Below are 15,584 nucleotides of genomic sequence, written 5' to 3'. Positions count from 1 at the left end.
AACTGACACCATCAAACTAAATAAGAAACAGGAACTACAGAGACTTCTGTAAGCAGAGGCTCTATATATAAAGTTGTTCTTTCAGTGAAAAAGTGATGATGTTTTAATGCTCGGCCCTAAAATGACTGGCACATGCAATAGCTATAATGATTGAATACGGCACCACAAAACTGTCCCAGGGGCCGCTGTGTTTGCAACCAAAAGGTGTTAATGGACACGGTAAATGAGACCAGTCGCCAACCACGATGAGATATATAACATGAGGTGAAAAGTGTCCAATCAGATATGAATAAAGAAACCTCTGTTTTTGTCTAACCAACAGGATAAAGTGATAGTTCACCCAAAATGTTTAATCCTGTCATCATTTACTCACCCCTTTGTCATTTCAAACCTGTATGACTTTCTTTCTTCCACAATATACGAAAGAAGATATTTTAAAGAAATTTAGTAACTGATTCGCTTATATTGTATGGACACAAAGCCAATGCAAGTTATTGATGGCAAGTTAACACACTTCCTCAAAATATCTTCTTTTGTGTTCTGCGTAAGAAACAAAATCATACAGGTTTGAAATAAAAAAAATTATAAGTAAAGGATGACAGGATTAAACATTTTGGGTGAACTATCATTTTAAACAGACTTGATTTAAGCTTTAGAAAAAAGAAAACCTCAGAAGAGCTTAAGTATGGCGGAGAGATTAACGTTAAAATTTGTCATCTTTGAGAAATGTCTCTGTGGTTTTATGTCCATAAAATGGAAGTCAATGGGGTCCAGTGTTGTTTAATTACCAACATTCTTCATAATATCATCTTTTGTGTTACAAGAAAACAGAAAGAAATGCAGGTTTGGAATGACATGAGGGTGAACAGGTAAGAGTGTGAGACAAATCATGTACTCTTTCACAATATTGCCTCTAGTGGTAAACAGAATGAATTGAAACACACCAAAAGTTCTCAAAGAAAGCATCAATTACACCAGAGAGGCTGTGGAATGAGAAATCATGAGAAAATCTGAGATGAGTATCACTTCCTACAACTAGCTAGTGATACACAAATATTGAAAAGAAACTGTAATACTATACAGCTAAACATTTTACTGCACAGAAACAGGCTTCGTGTGGGGAAAACCCTGCTGAAACATTTAGCCAGACCGTCTCACACTTTTCTTTTGTAACCTTAGAGAGGTGAGAAATTTGTGTATGCTTCTGGAATGCATGTGTGAAAAAGACGCAAGAAGTCTAAACAATAAACAGAGTGCCTGAGGGACAAAGCCTTCATTAGAAATTCATCAACTGCACATCAATCATTCCTAATGATCCTCTTTCACTCTGAAAATACCAAGACGTATACAATTTAAAGCCTTTTCCCATATATTACTTAAAATATTAAAGGAAAGGTTCACCCTAAAAATTGTATTTCCGCACCCTCAAGTTTTTCCAAATCTGTATGAATGTCTTTGTTCTGATGAACGCAGAAAAATATATTTGGAAGAATGCTTGTGACCGTACAGTTCTTTGCCACCATTGAATACCATAACTGGATAATTGCTTAAAAAATTTCTGTTAAACACAAGAGAAGTTGTAACAACCACGGACACCAATCTGATTAATAAAAAAAATTAACCAGCACATGCTCGAGAGACTTTCATAAGAATACCAAACACCTTATTTTTAGCCCACAAAAACCCGCTGGTGCACAATAGCCGGATGCAACCTGAGAAGTATGCGGACAGGTTCCCATGTATCTGCTCCCAAACCCTAAGGTTAGCTTTTGAGTACTTGGCAGGCAGTCGGCTGAACAGAACGCCTGAAGCACAGATGAAGCGAAAATTCTCACAGTCCTCAAGCGCGCAGAAAGCCACCTAAAAACTACGGCCTCAAGGCACCGCTGATGGAATGCACACTCATTAGAACGCCATCAATTATTACAGCCCCCCAGATCTATTTTTAAGGCGATTCCTGGAAGATATATGCGATGCTCCATTAATTTATGAGGTGGGACGCCCCCGCTGTGATAGTAGCACTCGCATACTGGGAGAAAAGCGTAAATGAGCGGCATATGATGGAATGGGGGAACGTTCAATGATCCGCATCAACTGTCGGGCGGTATGCCGGGACGAGAGGGAGGGAATACGGCCTTCAAAGACAGATCAATCACTGTGAACAAATTGAACAAAGCTGAACAAGAGAGTAATAACAGTGTTGTGGTTGACATATGTGACTATCTGAAAAATCAGCCATGACATTGTGAATCATCCGGCCTTCCTGTAGTCGCTCTTGAAACAGGCTTTGGCTTTTACCCATGTCATCTCTTCAAGCTCTCGTCAATCCTAGTGGATATATCTAAAACGGCATAAACATTTCAATTAGAGAACTGTTAAACCGAAGAGCACTGAGCTACATCTGCTAAAGCATAAGATTAGAATCAAACAACGTCTTTGAGAAGCTCTCCGCTGCTTCATGAGAAACACAGTGTACACTTAAAGCTCACATTAAGCTCGCCATCTGTCTTCAAACACACGTTGTACCGCTCTCCGGCCTCGCTCAGTAGGATGAGCGGCTGGCAGCTGAGCTCTGACACAGCATAGCGGTGCGGTCACCCTGAAGACACAACAACCCCAACTCAATTAAAGCATTGAGGAATAGGTGAAGAAATGTGGTGCGAGTTCACATAGTTTTGAAACCTGTTTAAGTGTGAACAGACGCATTCCCAGAATCCCTTGCTTCTGCCACTCTAGAGCAGAGGGGCCGAAACGGAGTGGTAACACAAAAACACACGGATGACACACAATTTACGTGCCCACGTACACACAAAAACATACACCCTGTCCCAAAATCACACCACGAGATTAAATTCAGGTGCAAGGTCCTGTTTGGCTTGGACAGGCCCCAGCGCCAGAACAAAGTGCGTCTGTCCACACTCGGCCCAGTTAACAGCTTTTTTTATCAAAAGCTGCCACTCTGAGATGTCAATCAGTTCTTCTCTCCTCTCCCCACCCTTGTGACCCAGCGTACATCTAACCAGCTGCAGGCTCTGAAAACACACTTCCCAGAGAGAGTTGAAAACACAAAGATGTTTGACGGGGAGATCCCTTTACATACCTCCCAAACCTCTGCCTCCTGAGAAACCAGAGCCCTGCGTTTTCAGCAAAACATGAAAGCTCCCAATGAGGCATTTGAAAACTGCCGAAGACATCCTGACAGAGGTCGAAGAGGCGCCAATGACTGACAGCGTTGAAGTTCTACCTGTTCTAGGAAACGAAAGAAAGCGGTCTGCTACTCTATACGTTCTGCTGTCTTAACTACAAGGTCATGTGTCGATGTTAAGCTCCATGCCAAATAACTAGAAATAAAAATAAAATGACTATTCAGAGTTTTCCAATATCATTCCAGTTGTTTCTGGGTTTTAAAAGTAATTTTAAATGCTCAGTGTGTGAAATTTAGCGGCATCTAGTGGTGAGCTTCCGAATGGCAACCAATGGCTCCCTCCATCCCTCTCTACTCCCTTTCAAAGCACTCCGGTGGCTGACACAGGGCTTAGATGCCGTCACGTTTTTGCTTACTGTAGAAATAACATGGTGAATTCCATGTAAGGGGACCTCTGGTGTATGTAGATAGAAACAGTTCATTCTAAGGTAATAGAAACACAACACTTCATTATGTAAGGCCTTTATACACATCTGCAGACATAGTTGTGTATATTACATTGCATCTCTGTCAATAGATCCTCCAAAAAATTACACCTTTAATTCACACACCAAATTGCTAATGAGTCATTCCGACCAATGTCTGATAAATAATTACACAACAGCAAATGCGTTAGTTGCACAACAGCAACTGTATTCATTTCAATGACTTTTCCAGACCTGGAAAACACTATTGCATGAATTAAAACAAGCTTTTAACTGAGACTGCAAGCTTCTGGCAGGAAATCAGGTGATGCAGTTTCCTGGCAGTGAGTTGACATTTTAACGGCGTCTTCTGACACTTTTCTCACCTACACTCTTCTCCATCTTTCCTTTACCTCAGGTGAAGCCTGGAGTTCAGGTCTGGAGTCAGTAAACATCTGTCAGACAGAACATGAGAGCTGCTCCCACGTCCACTCGCCCATCAATAACGTGAGAAAAACACGGATGTTGCTCTTTTTCCTTAGTTTGTTACTAAAATAAACACCAATAAGAACCGAAAGATAGAAGTCGTTGTTGAAGACTATCCAGTACCCACCAATGGGTATTTCAATTTTAGAAATATATAAAAAATATACCACACAACATGTACAGCTACAGCACTAGTATGAATCATAATAAGAGAAGGTGTTCAGGAGCACATAACCTTTCCATTTTCCCACGCGAAAATGGGCAAAGCTATCAATCATCGTCCATCAGCTTTCTGTCAGTCAATACTCACACCTTCATTCGCTCTCTTCCGTTTCACCCTGAGGGAACAGCAGGCCCATTAAAACGAGAACGCTTTCAGAAAACTACAGCGACATCATCAGAGCTTTTCTTACTTGTCCTTAAAGAGGCAATTCATTTACAAAACAAATCATTATTTATTTGGTAATAATGTATGTGGTTAGCTGTTCATTTTTATTTCTTCCACATCCTTAACTGTAACTCTAGTAAATGTAAATGACAACAACATTTATTTGTGCGAAATTACCCCTTTGAAGGAATAGCTACCCCAAAAAATTCTGCCATGAGTTACTCACCTCAAGTTGTTCCAAACCTGTGTACATTTCTTTGTTAGGTTGAACACAAAGAAAGATATTTGGAAGAATGTTAGCAACTGAGTTTTCTAGGGGCAACACAGATTTCTTTAAGAAAATATTTTGAAGAATTTAGGACAACAAACCATTTAATGCTAGTCAATGGCGCCCCAGAATTTACACAGGTTTGGAACAACAATTTTATCTTAACATTTGCAAACACTTACATCAATTTATGAACAGAAGCAATAAACAGCTTTAAAGCAACATCAATGTATGAACAATAATCAGAACATTTGAACCTATAACCAGCCACACTAAATTAAGTGCACATTTTAAGTAACTAACAAATACATTCCTTAATAAAAAATGAATTCATATAATTGAGAAGATGAGACGCTGCTAGTGGACTTGAGGTACACATGGGAGAGTGTGTCAAGTAGAGTGACAGTTCCCTTAATATCCGGACGTGTGTGCTGTTTTCTCTCACAGCTGGGTAAAATGGTAAAATGTGCCCTTTGGGACCTTTAAGCAGTTGGGAAACCTGAACAACAATCCTCTTCTGGCTCAGTGATTGACAGTAAACTATATAATCGTAAACTCAAGAGGTCCCACCCACTTTGGCTAACAGGCATTTCATGACAGTACAAGCCACAACAGAGGGCAAAGTGTTATCATCTTGTAAATGTTAAATCTAAAAGAAGATTATTTCAATTACTGACCCTCCAGTCACTGAAACCTGTATGACTTTCTTTGTTCTGCAGAACATAAAAGAAGATATTTTGAAGAATGTTGGTAACCGAACAACACTGAACCCCATCGACTTCCATTGTATATAGAGACAAAAACCCTGAGACATTTCTCAAAATATCTTCTTTTGTCTTCTACAGAAGAACGTGTCATATACAGGTTTTTGTAAAACATGAGGGTGAATAAAATATGACAGAATTGTTATTCCCTCTCTCTCTCTCTAATGCACACATATCACTCATCATGTCAAAGCATTGGAGAGGCGTCTTGTGTTGCTGAGATTATGTAGCAGGGTAAATAAACGCTAAGTGCTGACAGACGTGCAGGGCAACGCTGCGATGCACACTGGACAAGTCTCACACTGTGCAAGGGCAAGAAAAGGTGACCCTGATCCTCTGCTAACCTAAACCTGTGCACATGTGCATATGGTCTTTGGGTCAAAAGTTGACAGTGAGAAATATGTGATATGCGATATTGATCCTTGACATTTGCAAAGATGCAAGATGTTCTTTCCTCTCCATTTTTGGGAAATGGCTCAGAGGCTGCAGTACACTTGGTTTAGAGTTCCCTTGTACAGCTCTTAAACCGGCTAAATTTCACTCTTCAAGAAGTAATACGAACGACTGCATACAAAACAATTATGAGTTTACAAATCCCGAGAAGCTTGATATTTCGTTATCTAAGGCAATGATAATGAGCATCCAAATGAGGTTCAACAAAGGTCATAATTGTTTTTTAAAGCGATAAACAAAGGGTAGGTGAAAGAGAAATAAAGCATGTGGCACAAGCCAAAGAGAAGGCGAAAGCTGGATAGTGAGCGAGAAGAAAAAATCCAATCCAGGCCTCAATATAACCTATGATGCTACTGGGAATCGCAGCTGAATTAATTTCACGTGAGAAATGAATTACTCATAATACGAGACTGCAAAAGCAAACAGTGAGAGACAGGATTAGCTCACTGGTCCAGCTGACTTCTGTTTGAAACTGTTATTACTCAAGCGTAAAAAATCAGAGCCTGGTTAGAAAGTTGGGAAAGAGCCTACAACTACTTTGAACATTTGACTGCATCAGGAGTAGAACCACACAATGTGCACGCAGTTCCCTTCACGATCACCTGGACGTTTCATAAAGACACAAGTAAGTTGGTAACACTTTACAATAAGGTTGGATTTGTTAACAATGGGTTATTGCATTCGCTAACATGAACAACACTTCTACAGCATTTATTATTCTTACTTCGTGTTAATTTCAGCATTTACTTATACATTTTTAAAACCAAAGATTAACCGAACATTAGTTTACATTGTTAAACTTTAGTTAATTCATTTACTAATGTTAACAAATACAACCTTATTGTAAAGTGTTACCAGCATATTTAATGCAATACAAACGCTTAAGCAGCAATTCATATTTAATATCTAACATAACACTGAGAAAAGAGGATATCATGTGACTCACCTGATAGGTGCCTATCCCAATGTGTTTGGGGTCAATCTTAATGAGCTCTGCTAAAGGGTCCTGAACACGCCTTCCAATGGACACTGAGAAGACCACAGGAGGAAATTATCTCACAATTGAACAGTTTACTCTCAAATTTAATAACGTCCACTGGAGAGATAAGCAATATTAACACTTTAATTAACCAACAGACTTAATTAAGAATAAATTAAGCCCACACAAATGCCTTGAACTAATCACTGGTTTACAGATTATATTAATGAAGCAGATTTGCATTTACTACAGGGAATTCCTGTGCTTGCAAGACACTAAAGGACTGTGTTTAGGGTTTAGCTGAGCTTAGATCTTAAACGTGGATTCTGTGTAAATGAACAGAGTAAAACAAGCATCTAAATAGCAACTTTTAAAACGGTCGGTTCTGGTCCTTGATTTTGATTGGCTGAACCGTGTTGTAAGGCAGTTTAAAACACCCCGATTTAAAACGGCTGACCTAAATGCCCTAAATATTATTGTATTTACCTTATTTTGCATATTGAAAAAACGGTTTTATAAAAGCAATCAGCCCCAAGAAGCAGTGGGTTACAGGGCATTTTATAATATTGCTTTACTATCACATATATGAGAAAATGCTAATGTGTAATTAAAGATGCATTATTATAAACCTATCTATGTCTTCAGAGGTGTATGAAGACCTTACACAATGATGAGTTATGTTTTTATTACTTAGAATGAGCTATTTCTATCTACATACACCACAGGTCCCCTTGCATGGAATTCACCATTTTGTTTCGGACAAACTAGTCTACAGAACGCATTTCCTAAATACGTTATCTCCTTCGGCTAAGCGAAAACATCTTAGTTCTGTGAGAGCCACCGTAGTGCTCAGGAAGGGAGGGGTGGAGTGACTTTACACTGTTTTCGCCTTACGACATAAGCTCAAAACCAAAACACTTGTACAACTCTGTCCCTTAAACAAGGCTGAGAGATTAGACAAATAAACTCAGACAGACTCATTTAATAGCTGTAACTACAATCGCACATGACATCACATCTGTCTGAGAGAGAGAGAGAGAGAGAGAACAAGAGACACTGATAGACACATATAGATTTGCCATGAGTCCTGTTTCCCAGTAAATTCTGTAAGACAAGCAAAGACATGAGCCAACTAAGAGTGGTCTGGTCAAATAAGAACTCAATTAAAGTAAATCAAACTCAATTTAGAAGAAGCAGAATCTAACTTGTCCCTGGAAATATCACGTGTGAGAAGGCCAAAGACAATATAATAAAATGAAATGAACATAAGCACCGTGGAGCACTTGTTCCATTAGCTTTATCTAGTCTTGTTGAAGGTCAGCAAATGAAAATCAGATTTTCATCTTTACTGTACGTGGCCGTGTGTGAATGTCAAAGAGTGAGAGAGAGTGAGGAAGAGAACGAGACTCAGACAGAAATAACAGGCCTGAAAACTCAAGACAGAATGTGAGACAGTACGTGGTTTTCTGCCCAAACACAATCTCCACATTACAGAGAGTGGAGAGAAGTGCTTTTGTGTGTGCAGTACAAGGCCTGAGCTGAAACTCCATCCCTGTCCAAATATTATTACAGGCAGCAATTTCCCACAGAGTTCAGCGTGGAGACGCAGCGAGTGAGGCTTGGCCATCACGCTTTGGCAGCCCACCTCAAAACCTCTTTCCACGCTCACCCTCTTCAGCAAGCACAGATACCTTCATCTTTCAGGTATTAAAAGAAAGGCGATCACCTCCTCAAACTGCTCTCATCCAGGTGTATGTAGTTTAACTCTTAGGACTCATACAATGAAAATAGAAATGTCCTTGATCAATGTTGAACACTGTACTATAAAAACATACCAAGACTTTTTAAGCTCAAACCTTTTTAACTTGTGCACATCAATCACACAATATAGAAGAATATGTCTCTGATCACATCAGTCCAACCCTAACAGTGAAAATAATATATTACAGAGCATCAAGCAAACACAAAAATCAAGGCTGTGCAATTAATCGAAAATTAATCGTAATCGTCAGTTTTGGCCTTCATCAATTACAAAAACGAAATAATCGAGGTAAACGATTATTGTGCCGCATTCAATCCTCTCGATCCTCTCTTTTCCTTTAGTATAAATCCACAGCGCACCCTTTCATAACAGTGGTTCAGCAGAGCTATTTCTTAACATTTATTTTTCAGTTAAATTCAGAGTTCAAAAGCCAAGGTTTTTATTTTCTATGTTGTTTTTAAGGATAATGAGTAATTCTGTTAAATAATCGTGATTTCAATATTGGCAAAAAGAAAGAGAGAAAGGGTAAAACGGTCCTGAATAACTAATATAAGAAACGTTTGTATTTAGATTTATATTTTATTTGGAATTTGTTTTGTAATTTGACACAAAATATATTAAAATTTTACAACTAAATGTGAAGCATTTGAGAAAAAAATAAAAGGGCAGTTTCTAATTTGTCTCAACTCATATTGTATAAATAAATTGTGTATAAATCATATCGTGAATCGCATATAGTGAATCATTAGATCCCTATTTTGTGTTTATTTAATTATGTGTATGTGTTGTGTATATTTATATGAATCTATAAATACACATAAATGCATCAATTGAAGAAACGTGTAATATATATGTATAAATATAAACAATGTAAAAAAATCTATATAAATCTATATATATATTTATGTACATTGCTGTTATATATACACATGTATGTGTGTGCATTTATACATACACATACACACATTTATATTATATAAATATTAATTGATTAATCAATGTGACAGCACTTAAAACAATGATACAAATATATGCATTTAAAAAAAAGGGTTAAAACAAATAATAAATCAAACTATAAAAAAAGTATTTTCAATATATCAAAAGATATATAAATACGGCAAGATTATTATCTATTCCTAAATTCTATAGTTGTGTTGTCTGATGTCTTTAGTAATACTGCATGGTGTCTAAACAGTAGAGGTCTCAACCATTCATTGTAAAACACATCTGAGAATCTGCTCAGAATAATAACTGTGGTTAAATTGGAGGGTCCAGTTTTCAACAGAGTTTACTTTATCAGTTAATAGACTTCGAATTTCTCCTAGACAATGATGCACTGTCATGCATAACTGTATTTTCTTATTAAAAAACAAGCCACTTATGATTCAATACCGTTGTCCTATGTTGAAGTGTGTATTTACTGCAGTGAATCACCAAGCACTACACACATTTACACACATCCCACACAGGACGCTCCAATTTCTTACGCCTTTCATAATTTGGCCAAATATAGCTCCCTAGCTCGCTCTTGACCAGAGGAAAATTTATGATTAATCCCACACTGATTTACTGCTTTTATAGAGGAAGTCTGGAATAATTCACACATCCTGTTTTTGAGAACACTGGAGTGATTTCCAAACTTTTCACTATGCTTTATGTTTTTCAATAGTGGAGAGAGTCGCATGTGTGGTCCAAACACAAGGACTTCTTACAGAAACCTAATGTGTTACACAGTGAAACTTGTTTTATTCATAAGTGGCATATTGTCTACCAGGGCAACCGTCTGAAGTCAATGTATTGACCTCAAAACAAATGAGAGAAATAAATGTGGCCTAGAGGTAAACAGGAAATCTGTTTCTGACAAGAAGACATGAATGGCATATAAAGGTCTGATTTAGTAGGAGCTGAGTTAGACTGACAGGTTAAGCTAGTTGAACTGTCCAGGGCCAGTACATGTGACTTGGGACTAAAAAACAAACAAACCCATCATTCAAAGGAACCGCTTCAGTCAGTGTTAATATGCTTTCCGCTCAACGTTTGGTACATGAAAAGGTTTGACATTCATATTCGCAAGGTCATTTGTCTGCAAAATCCAAAATAAAATTGTACATTTATATTACATCTTTACCGTTACCAGGCAGAAGGTGTAATTTGCAGGCGGGACAGATGGGAAATGTCCTCAACACTTTTTGGAAAAAAATTTGAAATGCTTGCATAGTGTGCATTGTTTAGGGGCAGTTAACATCTAAGACTTGTGGAAACACTGGATGCTCTGCTTTCTCCCCCATCTCCCGTTGCTCACACTCGTAAGTTATATTTGCTGAAGACAGAGAGCCGCGACTTCAGAAACGTGGCCAGTATAAAAATGTGTGCATCATACGCACTCACGGCGCTTGCTGGTGCATCCAGTGCAACAAAAACGCGTAAACCAATAGACAAGTGACAATTTTAGTCATTGGAATAAACAGTTTTTAAGCGTAATGCACCGCAACAGCCAAGTGTCCTACCCCAAGTGACATTGGGAACCACATAATGTTAGAGCTGTAGTCGAAAAGCGGAGTAGCTAATAGACGGGACCTCCCACTATACTGTATATGATAAACAAAGTTATTACGAGTCATAAGTATTGTTTTGTCATCTCTGTCCCCACCACTTTTCAAAACAAAGTTACTCCACTGGCAGGCAGTGTCCAAATATTTTGTGTAAAATAAAATTTCAGATTTAGGCATTATTTTTTATAAACAAATTATATTTTTTATACAGTATATACAGTATATCAGCAGAAAAACATATTGGTTAAACTCTAGATAAGAATATGTAATCACCTGCACTCCTTAAGTTGGGATCCAGGTCAGGCATCTCCTTTACAGCCTCAGGACTCACGCTATAGATGGACGCTCCTGCTTCATCTGTTATGCTGGACAAAACAAACAAAGACAGACTGAAGCAGGTTTCCAAGGAAATTGGTGAGATAAACTCATGAAGACCCCAGATGATGTGGGAGTCTCAGAAGTTCACTTCCCAGTAATTCTAGGAGGACAGACCAAAGAGCCAATTTAAATAAATTTCCATAGAGAGCATGTAGCTGAACCTGCAGGATCCGAAGCTTGCAGTACACGGCAATGCACAGAGGACATGTGCTACAACACACAGACGCTCCATACAGCTCTGTTTATATTGGACATCACAACAGCCATTTTAGCATCTTGAAAGCTTGTGGTTAAATTCTGTGTCTCTGAGTTGATGTTCATAGCTGGGTGTTTATTAAATGAAAGTTGCTGGGACTGAATCGTACAACAATTTCCAAGACAGAAGGAGAAGGTAAGTGATGTGATTGTGGGGAAAAAAACAAGATATGATAGAAATAAAGACGACGAGAGTGTAAGGATGATCAATGGTTGACAGAAGGAGCTCTCATATAACAGCTATTCCTGTCATAATAGTTACACAAGTTCTAAACAAAGCCAGAGACAAAGCAATTAACAACAATGCGATATATATTTCACATCTATGGAATGTAGTTCTTTATACATTAATAGATTTAATAATATATAACCGCGTTTCCTGATTTGTTTTGTTTTATGTACCCCAGGCATCTATAAGGCCTGAACGGTCTCATCAACATCAACTGAGATATGTTCTTCTTAAGTCATATCAACAAGAATTAACATCCATGAGGTCTTTAATAAAAACAAAAAATTTAATAAACATTATTGAAAAGATGTTTGAAAGGACTTCTGCAGCATACCAGGACCTGCATTCATTACATTTATATGAAAGTGTGGGGATAATTATTACATAAATAATTAAGTTTAGACTTCTGAGATGTGCCTTGAGAAATGAAAAAGAGTGCATTGAGTAAGGTTTACTACATCTTTCTTTCTGTAGTTTATGTGCCTCCCAACATTTTCACTAGTCCCACCGTGAAAGATTTTATTTTTATCAATGTATTTTTCTATGCCACAAATACTTTGTTAAAACATGGTTTTCATCTAGCAGTAATAGATAGACATTTTTTAGCTTAGCTATCATGTTTAGACCGCTATAAATTCATAAACACTATCGCTACAAATGATAGCAAATAGTCAAAAAAATCCTAACTGGTTTGTAATTTTTTTTGACCGACCCTTAATGGTCTTACAAAGAGTTTCACGTACATCCTCATAATTTAAATAAAAACGTATTCATGCCAACAAGCGAGGTATATCTGTAAGGCAGTTCATTGCACTATTTTGATATCAACGTCTATCGCAACATTTCCCATTATCATTTTCTTTCCTTAAAAAACTACACATTTGAATCTATCCACAGTTTTACTTATCAGGCAGCTAACATTAGGCCTACTAATACATAACATTAAAAATAACAAATACATTATTAAACAATTTTATGTGTTTTAATTTTCAAGCCTTTCATTAAGAACACCATATATTCACACAGGTTTTGTTTAGTAAACAATGTATTTATTTATCTAATCATGAATCTAACTGTAGTGGTCACCCAACAAGAAAATTAAGTGGGTCAATACTGCCATCTAATGGTGAACAAGCGCATTCTTTACAGTACTTCTGACAAAATAAAGAATTCAGTAATGCAAAATTCAGTAATATGTTCATATTCTTATAAAATTTAAAACGAAACAAAAACTTAATATATAAAAATGACAATTAACATACCTCTATTTTACAAACCTAAAGATTGAGTTATTATTCATGCTAAGATTTTAAATAAAATAAAATGTTCAAATGTTATTTTGCGAGTTATCTTTGCGATTTTTAAAACTAAATTAATATTTTCTCTTCAGCTCATCAGACCCTGAATCTTCATACATTACAAAAAAATATTATTGCCAGTGAAATGTTCATTCAGTAAGCAGAGGAATAGAAAAACTTTCTCACTTTCCGAGATCTATTGTAGCCACTGATCTATATAATTGACTGGATTGCTCATGACGTCATTACACTGAAGCTATGTTGGTATGCTCAAACGTTCTATTAAATTAATAGGGAGTTATCACATATAAATTATAAAACCCAGAGTCCCAGATTTTAATCTAAAATCTCACAGTACATTCTCACAACGCAAATGTCTTTTGGAAGAATGCCTATAACCAGACAGATTTAGCTCCCCATTGACTACCGAAGTAGGAAAAAAACAATGGTTAGTCAAAAGAGGCCCAGAACGGTTCGCTGTATTACCTACATTCTTCAAAGTGTCTTCTTTTGTGTTCAACAGAACAAAAAAATGATAAAGAAACTTTTCCTACTATTTCCTAAAGTCAATGGCGCTCCCTGTCAGTTGGGCTTACCAAGATGACAGCGCGATCGCTTCCGGTGGCTTTACCTCCTGCTGTTTGTTTAGCATTCTAGGCGTAATCCAGTCATTTATATAAATGAGTGTTTGTACCTATCTTTAACAATTTTCAGAAATGTACTCCTCTGTGCGATTGTTGTTACAGATAAAATATGTACTCTTGAATAGACCTTTTGACTAAGATAATATCCTCCCTGCATGGTTATGACCATAGTTACAGAATAACCATTCAAATTAGGCCAGTTCACAACTGCAGCCTGTTACATTTCCTGTCCTTCTATTCCTGCCCAAGGCTTCTTTGGTTTAAGTTGCCAATTAGTGTCATCATACCCATGACAGGATGCAGAGGCTTTGTGACATGGACCTTCATTTTCTTAGACCCTTTCTCCGATCATATATTGTTGCGGTGATGGCACTAAAAAGCCCTAGAATGAAACTCAAGGGTCGAGGTGAAACAAGGTATTAGAAAGAATAGTATAAGATAAAAAATTATCTGATGCACAACGATAAAAAAAGCAAACAAATAAAAAATGAGGTTCAGGTTTGCAGACAGATGACTATAAATATGTATATATAAATGTTTGTAAGACGTTAAAGAAAGATACTACCAACCCAACCTAAATCTCTATAACCAGCAGAGCTGGTGCTGATGAGTGTAACACCTTCCCATAAAAGATAACACAGCCGGCAGTGACGTTTTAGTTCTCAAAACAATATTTTTTAGTGATCAATGTTTAAGAACATCATTTTACAGAGTTCTATGTAACCTTGTGTCCATTTTAACATTATGTATCAGAAGGCTACCAGCTCCCTGGCCAAGCCCAAGCGAACCAAAAGACGCAACGTTATAACGACACAAAGACCAACTCAGTCAGCAGATGATTTGATGATCCTTAAGGTTTGAGAGTCACCCACTTACTCACACACACTATTGGGGGCTATCATGTGTTTATCAGACCCCCCTGGGCAAAGTCACAGCTCAGCACCCCCCTTAATTGTGAGTTACTGTGGTACTCGCTGTATTTGTCACAATCCTCCAGGCTGGTCCATCTCCCCATCTCAAGGTCCCTGACCACAGGGTGACATCAAGAGATGCACACTTTGATAGTCGCCTCATCAACAGCCCTCCGAACACAAGTGCTAATTAAAAATAATACATCAGATTCATCGGCAGGGAACCTGATACACGAAGATCCAATGGACTGAAGACTTAAAGCTAGAGGGAGCACATTCACTCTTCTTGATAATATATTATGTGGAAGTAAATAAGTTAAGCATGTGTCTGACATGTTATTTTGTAAAACCGTCATCACCAGCTGAGAATTAGACTCTGCAACTGCTATAAATAAAATATATTGTCGCTGTCCTTCTGAAACCGGGGATGTCCAAATTCGCTATTTTTGAAATGGAAAATATACTGCACTTTTAAAATAATAATAATTTATAGTAAATATGAAAATACGAAATATGGAGATTAAGAATGAAGGTGTAGAAGGACACAGCGAGAAATCAAAGAATTAAGGCCAGACTCAAATTCAAGAATAAACACAGGCATTTCTATA

General features: G+C 37.5%; 1 protein-coding gene across 1 annotated transcript in view; it reads right to left on the bottom strand.

Moving 5' to 3' along the window:
* Nucleotides 1-15,584, bottom strand: part of srbd1 (S1 RNA binding domain 1) — a 48,755-nt gene that overhangs the window by 15,582 nt on the left and 17,589 nt on the right. The window contains exons 15-16 of the mRNA XM_079472359.1: nucleotides 11,535-11,626; nucleotides 6,915-6,997 (exon numbers count right to left, since the gene is read on the bottom strand). Of these exons, the coding sequence (XP_079328485.1) occupies nucleotides 6,915-6,997; nucleotides 11,535-11,626 (175 nt within the window). The remainder of the gene's footprint in view (nucleotides 1-6,914; nucleotides 6,998-11,534; nucleotides 11,627-15,584) is intronic.

The sequence above is a fragment of the Barbatula barbatula genome, assembly GCF_947034865.1.
Source record: "Barbatula barbatula genome assembly, chromosome: 14".
Lineage (NCBI taxonomy): Eukaryota > Metazoa > Chordata > Actinopteri > Cypriniformes > Nemacheilidae > Barbatula > Barbatula barbatula.
Note: the sequence above shows the minus strand (reverse complement) of the source record. Positions and strands in the feature narration are given on the sequence as shown.